Source organism: Engraulis encrasicolus, chromosome 7 (genome assembly GCF_034702125.1).
Source record: "Engraulis encrasicolus isolate BLACKSEA-1 chromosome 7, IST_EnEncr_1.0, whole genome shotgun sequence".
Classification (NCBI taxonomy): domain Eukaryota; kingdom Metazoa; phylum Chordata; class Actinopteri; order Clupeiformes; family Engraulidae; genus Engraulis; species Engraulis encrasicolus.
Genome location: NC_085863.1, coordinates 10,113,804 through 10,123,803, shown reverse-complemented (window position 1 = coordinate 10,123,803; position 10,000 = coordinate 10,113,804). Strand labels below are relative to the sequence as shown.

The 10,000-nt window shown below is 51.4% G+C and overlaps 1 protein-coding gene across 1 annotated transcript in view; it reads right to left on the bottom strand.

The window, feature by feature from the left end:
* The window catches only part of LOC134452446 (protocadherin alpha-C2-like), a 79,084-nt gene extending 71,155 nt beyond the window's left edge, over positions 1-7,929 (bottom strand). The window contains exon 1 of the mRNA XM_063202841.1: positions 5,124-7,929. Within this exon, the coding sequence (XP_063058911.1) occupies positions 5,124-7,652 (2,529 nt within the window). The 5' untranslated portion in view covers positions 7,653-7,929. The remainder of the gene's footprint in view (positions 1-5,123) is intronic.
* Between the last annotated feature and the right edge of the window lie 2,071 nt (positions 7,930-10,000).

The following is a 10,000-nucleotide window of genomic DNA, read 5'->3' as shown; positions in this document are numbered from 1 at the left end:
CCAACCTACCCCATCCCACCACCACCGCTACCCCAACCTACCCCAACCTACCCCACCCCACCACCACCGCTACCCCAACCTACCCCATCCCACCACCACCGCTACCCCAACCTACCCCAACCTACCCCACCCCACCACCACCGCTACCCCAACCTACCCCATCCCACCACCACCCCAACCTACCCCACCCCACCCCACCACCACCACTACCCCAACCTACCCCACCCCATCCCACCACCACCACTACCCCAACCTACCCCACCCCACCCCATCCCACCAGCACCACTACCCCAACCTACCCCACCCCACCCCATCCCACCACCACCACTACCCCAACCTACCCCACCCCACCCCATCCCACCACACCACTACCCCAACCTACCCCACCCCATCCCACCAGCACCACTACCCCAACCTACCCCAACTTACCCCACCCCACCCCAACCTACCCCAACCTACCCCACCCCATCCCACCACCACCACTACCCCACCACCACCACCACTACCCCATCCCACCACCACCACTACCCCATCCCACCACCACCACTACCCCAACCTACCCCACCCCACCCCATCCCTGCCTAGACCCTGCACGAAAATATAGTCATGCATGGAGTAGAGAGAGAGCAAAAGGGTGAGAGAGAGAGAGAGAGAGAGAGAGAGAGAGAGAGAGAGAGAGAGAGAGAGAGAGAGAGAGAGAGAGAGAGAGAGATGGATAGAAGAAGAAGAAGAAGAAGAAGAAGAAGAAGAAGAAGAAGAAGAAGAAGAAGAAGAAGAAGAAGAGGAAGAAGAAGAAGAAGAAGAAATTACAAAAGACTACCCCATCTGCATGCTAGACTTTGCAAGAAAATGTAAGTATAGCAATACAATGACAACGAGAGAGAGAGAGAGAGAGAGAGAGAGAGAGAGAGAGAGAGAGAGAGAGAGAGAGAGAGAGAGAGAGAGAGAGAGAGAGAGAGAGAGAGATACACTACCCTACCGGTGCACTACATGTAGATAAACTATGAAAAAAAGAACTATCCCCATCCCCATCCCCATCCCCATCCCCCCGCCCTACCCTTCCTCTTCCTCTTCTTCTTCTTCTTCGCTGGTGCCCAGATCTGATGACAGGCTCAAAAGGCCGAACAAATGCCTGAATCATCATCCGCGTGACAGGGGGCTTCGCAGGCCTTCATCGTCCGCGTGACAGGGGGCTTCGCAGGCCTTCAGGTTTGACAGTAATATGAAGGGAACACCGCAGAGCAGGAGTGAACATGGACAGACACCTTCAAACACAGGCACACGCACACAGGGCCGCTGACAGCTTTTGCTGAGCCCAGGACAAAGTCATCTGAAAGGACCCCCCATTCCGATATATGCAATGTAATTGGAGCCCTATTATGGGCCCTATATTTCCCTGGGCCCGGGACAACATACTCCTTTGTCCCCCTCTGTCCCCCCCTGTCCCTCTGTCTCCTTTGTCCCCCCCTGCACGCACATACTGTACCCACTCACTTAAAATACACATGGTCACACGCACACACACACACACGCATGCAAACACACATTGCCCCACCTTAATATCTTTGTGGGGCCCTCCCATTGACTTCCATACATATTAACCCTAATATATAACAATAACTAAAGAATGCAAAACTGTGCCCAAACCAAAACAATCCCCAACCTTAACTTGTCAGTGAGGAATTTTTTTTACACTTTTACTTTTACCAGTAACAACAAAACTACCCCAGTAAAAGGGGTCAAAACATGTGGTGTCCAGGCTTTGGGCCCCACATGGAGGGAGGTCACCACCTTGTTGGTGTACGGTAGATTGGTGCAGTACACACACACACACACACACACACACACACACACACACACACACACACACACACACACACACACACACACACACACACAAACACACACACACACAGACACACCCACATGGGCACGAGAAGGGGAATGCACTTGGGTTAATAATTCCTTCATTCGAGTAGGCGAGTAGGTAGTCCTGATGCCATTAAAGCCCCATTAAGATAAACTACATACAGTAGACTTGCCAGCTCTGAGCTCCGTAGGCATCATGGCCCAAATATGCAGATATCAGCACATTCCCCAAAAGTGCACACACAGGGGGATGGGTGAGTCACTCAGGCCCAGAGTCTGGCAGAGAGATTAAAGAGAATACATTATGGGCATTTAAAAACCGCAACAATGCCTTAGCTGTATCAAGAAGTCATTATCTAACAACTTATTGGGGAATGGCGAACCAAATACACACACACACACACACACAATGGGTGTGAGCGGATTGGATCGCATCACACCCAAGGTTGTAAAGCAAGACACTTCTAAACGCCCTGAGATGTCTATGTGCAGTGATCCACAAACTCCACGGTCACATTAACCTTGCTATGGATTCCTATGAATATTTAACACCCTAAACTATTCTATTTATTAATTCATCTTATGACCTTTTGTCAAACATCTGTCTCTAGTTTACTTATGTCAGACAACAAGTCTTGATAAACAGACATGATTAACAGATCCATCTCATATGCAAACGTCTTCAAAAGGCCTTTCTTGAACAATGATTCTCATGACTTCACATCATCTGACACCAGTATCTAATATATCACCAACCCATTGGTGCATCTTTTGAGGCAAAAAGGTCAAGGAGAGAGGACTCAATGAAGTGCAAACTGTTCTGTACCTTCTCTACAGTACCAGATCTGAATCTAAATCCTTTGTCTCAATTACCTTTCAGCATGGGCTGATGAAGCCCCTGACACACTGCATGCTCTGTTGAACTGATTGGTATCGTTGTAGCGAAGGGGAGTAGAGTTGCCCAGCTGGGACTCGAACCCAGACCTTCTGGGGTAGTAAACCGGGGCTCTGACCGCTACACCAAAGAGCCAGGCTCGTTGGCATGTTAGTCAGAACACACCCACAACCCTAGTGATGGTCACTCCATCACACTGCCTTCCCCTTCGGGAAGCGCACCCGTGCGCTTCACACACTCATGGTGTCCCTCACGCAACTGCCCATCATGCTTCTCCCATCCAGTGTGCCCCGTCATCAATGCTTCACCCATCACAGAGGTCCTTCACACCGGGGTCACCAATCCTGGGGGTCCCTCACATGGAATTACGGCTCACATACAATGGGTACGCTTCCGATGGCCTCACGGTACCATCCCACTTCTGACACCATTTGTAGCGAAGGGGAGTAGAGTTGCCCAGCTGGGACTCGAACCCAGACCTTCTGGAGTAGTAAACTGGGGCTCTGACCGCTACACCAAAGAGCCAGGCTCGTTGGCATGTTAGTCAGAACACACCCACAACCCTAGTGATGGTCACTCCATCACAATCGTTAATGATGGAGATGCATTAACAACTGCCGTCATTGTAACTCTAAATGAATACATGTTTAATTATGTACACTATAGCCATAGACTAAATTAATATGTGTTTAAAGATGTATATATACTGTAGTCTAGCCTATAAAGCTACAGACATCCACCTGCTTGTGAGTCACACAATGGAAAGGCCATCAGTATTCAACAAGTTAAATTGCTGTAATGGCTAGCTGGCTATGGCTCCAGGAAATAATACACATTATGAAGTCCATTACTTACAGACTACACCCAGGCCTTGCCATTCATACTACAGCAAATCTACATCTGGTCCATCTGGTTTCTGAGTTAATCCAGATGCACAAGACAGATGATTTTACATCAGGTTTTCATCTGAGGTGGTTTTACCTACTATTCTAGTCCCTACACGCTAGACTACCTTCATCTGATCAGATGCTCTGATACAGTTACCATCCAAGAATGATATGCTGAAATTTACTGAAAATGACTTGAACTTGTGTTTTTTAGCCATACTGCATGACACTCTTTTGCTTTATAAACAGCTAGTTGCCCAAAAAACACCAGTTGCCTCAGAATGTCAAATTCTGTGTGAGGTTTCTGAGGTTTCCACTGTTATTTCCGACCATGTCAAACAATAGCCCTGATTGCCTGAAAAACAAGACTGCCTTGTGTAATACACAACCATGGTCTCGCCTTGCCTCAGCTCCACAGCAACCCCCAACCCTAACCTCTACCTCCACCCCCACCCCCTCTCTTCCACCTCCCAACCCACATCTAATCCTCCACCTCAACCATGGTCTCGCCTCGCCTCAGCCCACAGCAACCCCCAACCCTCACCTCCACCCCCACTCATCCTCCTCCTCCTCCACCTCCACCCATCCTTACCTCCACCTCCCAACCCTCCTCTCCTCCTCCACCCACCCCTCCTCTCCCTCTCCTCCTCTTCTCCTCCCCCACCCACCCCTCCTCACTCACACCTCCCAACCCTCATCTCCCTCTCCTCCTCCTCCACCCCTCCTCTCCCTCTCCTCCTCCACCCACCCCTCCTCTGAGTCCTCTCCCTCTCCTCCTCCACCCCTCCTCTCCTCCTCACTCCCTCCTCTCCTCCTCCTCCTCCGCCCCCTCACTCCCACCTGCTGGCTGTTAAAAATGGAGCCTGAATGGGAAGTAGGTCACCGTTTAATATTTCTGGCACCAAAGCCTCTCCAGCAATAAAAATGATGGGACTAATCGTCAGGCTTTCACCTGCCATGCCTGCACAGCCCAGCACAGCACAGCACAGCACAGCTCAGCACAGCACAGCGCTCTCTAAGCTCATTGTGTTCTAAATCAGGACTCAGGTAGGAAGAGTGCAACAAGGGTAAACTGATGAATTCTAAAAATAATGCATTTGGACAGTATCATACTACTACAAGTAGTAGTGCTGTTGTTACTACTACTACCACCACCATTACTACAACTATCATTACTACTACTACTAACTACAACTACTATTATTATTGCACAAGTACTACTAGGTTGTACTACTACTACCACCACCACTACTACTGTAGAATTGGTTGTCATAGTAGCAATAATAGTAGTACTGCAATGACAATAATAATAAGAATGACATTAATAATACTCGTGAAAATAATAATAATAACAATAATATTATATTAATAATAATAACAATAATAATAATAAGTGACTTGACCCTGCTCTTGACCCTGATCTTTTGAGGCCATTATGATTTTGTTTTCAGTGTTGAGCTGAGAGGACACACCTGCATGGCCGCATCAGGCACGCTCAGCCTCCTGACGAAGCCACTTCCTTGAGTGAAGAACCTCTCGGCGCCGCTACCCCAGGTGCCGCTGATTGGCCGGCCCGTGTTGTAGAACATGAAGGTGTCGCTGCCGGATGTGGCGGTCAGACAGGTCTTGTAGCAGTAGGTCTTGGTCAGCGAGCCGTTGCCGCGCACCTCGATGTAGTGCGGCTCCACCTTCAGGTCGCGCCGCATCACCACGTTGTTGTTGGGCTGCCCGGGAGCGCCGCCGCCACCGCCCGCCGCCCCCACGGTGGCCGAGCCGCCATCTTTGGGCGCCTTCTGGGACATGCAGCATGGCGAGCAGGATCCGGGCTGCGAGCAGTAGGCATGGCAACGCACGATAGCCAGCACCACCACGGTGACGAGGAACACGAAGGTGGTGGCACTCAGGGCCACGATCAGGTAGAGGGTGACGTTGGAGAAGAGCAGCGGGTTGTGGGGACGGATGATGCGCTTGGGGTCGGGCACCACCTTGGGCGGCACCTCGAGGATGGCCACGTTGATGGTGGCGGTGGAGGAGCGCATGGGCAGGCCGTGGTCCTTCACCAGGACTGTCAGCGTGAAGGAGGTGGAGTTGTCCTCCTGGATGCGCCGCGTGGTGCGCACCTCGCCTGTGTGCTCATGCACCTTGAAGAGGTCCAGGTCGGAGGCCTGCTGCTCCAGCAGGTAGATGAGCCAGGCGTTGGGGCCCGTGTCCGCGTCGTACGCCACAACTTTAGTCACCAGGGCGCCGGGGTCGGCGTTCTTCAGCACCGTCTCCGTGGAGCGCGTGCCGTTGGCGGGCGGGTTGATGATCTCGGGCGTGTGGTCGTTCTGGTCCATGACGTAGATGTAGATGGTGGCCACGCGGCTGAGCGGCGGGATGCCGCCGTCCTGGGCCTTGACCTGGAAGTGGAACTCGCGCAGGGACTCGTAGTCGAAGGAGCGCAGGGCGTAGGCCACCCCCGTGTCGGGCTTGATGGAGACGTAGGAGGTGACGGGGATGCCGTGGTTGTTGTCGTTCAGCACGGTGTAGGTGATGCGGGCGTTCTCGTTGACGTCCGAGTCCATGGCCTTGACGGTGCACAGCGAGGCGCCCGGGGCGTTGTTCTCAGGCACGTAGACGGTGTACGAGGTCTGCTCGAAGCGGGGAGGGTTGTCGTTGACGTCGGCCACGTCCACCTGGATGGTCTTTTTGGAGGAGAGGGGCGGCGTGCCGCCGTCCGTGGCGCTGAGCGTCACGTTGTAGGCCGCCGTGGACTCGCGGTCCAGGAAGGCCGAGGTCACCAGGGTGTAGTAGTTGCGGAAGGACTTGATCTTGAAGGGCAGGCCCGGCTGGATCTCCAGGCTCACCTGCTTGTTGGGGCCCGAGTCCCGGTCCGTCACGCTGATCAGCGCCACCACGGTGTCGGCGCGGGCGTCCTCGCGAACGGGGCTGGAGAGGGACGACAGGACGATCTCGGGCACGTTGTCGTTCACGTCCACCACCTCCACCACTACCTTGCAGTGGGCCGCCACAGCAGCGGGGCCCTTATCCATGGCCTGGATGTACATCTCATAGGTGGTGGTCTCCTCGTAGTCCACGTTGTTCTTGACACGGATCTCTCCCGTGTTGGTGTCCATGGAGAACATCTGCCTGACCCTCTCAGGCGTGTAGCTGCTGAACGAGTAGAAGACCTCGCCATTGGTGCCCTCGTCAAGGTCCGTGGCATTGAGCTTGATCACTAATGTGTCCTTGGGCGAGTTTTCGAGCAGCTTTACTTTATACACGGAACTGTCGAACACTGGCACGTTGTCATTCGAATCTAGGACGCGAACGTTAATTTTGGCGGTACCTGTCAAGGCCGGAGAGCCACCGTCTGACGCTGTCAGCACTAGCTCGTGGTAAGGCGTTTGCTCGCGATCCAGCGGCTTTTTGAGCACGAGCTCGATGTGCTTGGTGTTGAGGGATGGCTTGTTGGAGTCGAGCGCGAAATGCTCGTTCGGGCTCAGGCGGTACTGCCGAACCGAATTGGAGCCCACGTCGGGGTCCTGGGCGTGCTCTATGGGGAAACGAGACCCCGGCAACGCCGATTCTGTGATCTCCAACTGGTACTCATCCCTTGGGAATTGCGGCGCGTTGTCATTCGCGTCCAGGATCTCCACCTCAACGTTGTGCACCTCGGACGGGTTCTCAAGAAGAACCTGGAAATTCATGTGGCAACTGCTGGAATCATCTCCGCACACCGCCTCTCGGTCGATCCTGTCATTGACAAACAATCTGCCGCTCTTATTAACGTCGAGATACCTCTTGCCGTTGATAGAGGTTACCTTAATCTTTCGGGTGGACAGCTTTCGGACGTCCAACCCCAAATCCTGTGCGATGTCACGTACAACCGCCCCATTTTCCAGTTCCTCCACTACTGAAAATTGTATTTGTCCACAAGCAAGGCCACAAAAGAATAACAGTACCAAAAAACAAAGAGGCACATGAATATCTATGCAGTTGCATTTCCCGGCAACAGCCATCGCAAGATCATCGGGTCCGCCGACGGATTAAATACAGCTTCCCGTCTTCTTTAATTTGCAGAAAATTACCTCCGACCTCTGCATCAAAGTACACCGAGAGGTTTTCCATTTATGTGTAATACCTGAAAGATATCCGTTCCGACTTCAGCGTGCAGGAATACCTCTCAGTAGCGTCCATATTTCCTTTGTCCGTGAAGTCTTTTTTTCCCTCTCTCCCTCCCTCTCTCTCTCTATCTTTCTCTCCCTCTCTCTCTTCCTGCGCGCGGCTGACGGGTGTGTTTCCCTTCCACTGGTGCTGCATATCTCTTGCGCGCTCTCGCTCACATTCGCTCTCCCTTTCTCTCTCTCTCCCTCGCTCGCTGACTCCCACCCTTTCTGCTTCACATCTAGCACCCCTCCCTTTCTCGTCTCACTCTCTTCTTCCTCCTCTCCTTCCACGGAGGCGTGTGATGGTGATGGTGCCGAGAGGAGCAGAGCGGAGAGGAAGGGTTAACGCCAGTGTCAGTGTGTCTAAATAAACCAGGCTGCCTCTCCTCTCAGCACCCCGAGGAATGAACAGCGACCGAGCTGGATGTATGCGAAGGTTTTTTGTATGCGTGTCTAGAATTGGACCGGCGCCAGGAGAACAGGGCAGGCTACACTGCGCCGCAACATGCCACGGCTGCAGATGCAAAATGGGGCGAAGCTAGCAAAACAGGGTTACCGGTCCACTCTCTGAAATATGCTTTATTTGGAGACGTGCATTGCTGCTGCTCCACCCCCAGTTTAGCAACAGCGGTGGAAAGGCGTGAACGCTGGATTGGTTTGCCCTTCCTTTGTCATTAGGGCATTTACATTCGCCTCGTGTTTTGACACGAACATATAAATAGAAAATTGAGGTCTACAATTAGGTAGATTTACTATTAGTCATCGCCATCAGAGTGCGTTGTTTGGAAGCGTGAACGTAGTGTTCTTCCTCCCTCGAGCTGTGTTCCCTCCTCAGCGCTGCTGCTTATGCGGTAGCCTACACCTCTTCACTGGTAGCGGCACGCCCGAGCTCATGATCACGCGCGCCGCGCGCAGCTCGCTCTTCCAGAGAGAACTGTGCCGGCGCGAGCTCCCTCTCTGAGTGGAGTGACAGTGTGCTTATGAGGCCAAGTAGCTTCTCTCGTGGTGTTCCATATTTTTCTGGCATTCTTATTCAACCGTCGCACAAGCAAGCAATTTTTTTACATCATCTTCTTCATCACCACAATACTGTGTCAGGGGTGAGACTGTAGACAGACAGACCGATTCACTGAGGCGTGTGTCTGTGTGTGCCTGAGGCAAAAGCTCCACTCAGCCATCAAAATAAACGACAGTAAGTTCATCTGTCTCTTCAAAATTGATGACATACACTGAAGTCGTCTCTGGGTGTCTCAGGCTGATTAATGCTTTCTGGGAAATGCTATCCATTCAAAAATAGAATATTTCGATAGAATTCTTATAATTAGACCTATTACAAGTATTATTATTATTATCAATATTATTATTATTATTATTATCAATATTATTATTATTATTATTATTATTGGTAGTAGTAGTAGTAGCAGTAGTAGTAGTCTAGTAGCAGCAGTGATGGTGGTGGTGATACTGTATTATATTTTGCTGTAGCCGAGGCCTACTGCTTGTTGTTGGTGTGAGCTACATTTCTTTGCATGCAGGCGTGCATGTGTGAATGCCCTTTCCCAATGACGTCTCAGTTTTATTGCACCGCCACAAATAGAACTGGATTAATGGCTGGCCTAGTTGTTTGGGGAAACTGCAAAGATAATGAGCAAATCTGGCGGCATTCAGGGCACTTTGAGAGCACAGCGATGTTTGGTTAAAGGTCAAGGCATAGATGGGGAAACTTAATAGGCAAGTATACATTCTCTATCGTGAACACATCTGATGACTTTCAGAAAAATATCATCATCTGTAAGCTCAGTTTTCATTTCCCTACATGAGGGTGTGGTAAAACCACGAGAGAACATAAGCCCAACTCCACCTGGGAAACTCCAACTCCCATTGTCATTGTGACACAGCAATCCACAGCACACAAGTGTTCACTACACACTGCACACAACGAAATTGCATTTATGCCTCACCTGTGCGAGGGGGCAGACCCAAAAGCTCCCCCCACCAGGGAGTCCAACTGGCAACCTTTGGAACGCAAGTCGGACACCCTAACCACTTACCCATGATTTCCCAAGATGAGATGAACAGTGTGAAAATTTAAAGAAACATACAAAAGAGCCACAGAAAAAGGCACAGATGCAGCCAGGGGCAGACCAACAGATAGAAAGAAGACACATATTAAGCTGCTCTTGTGAAAAAACACCTGCCTC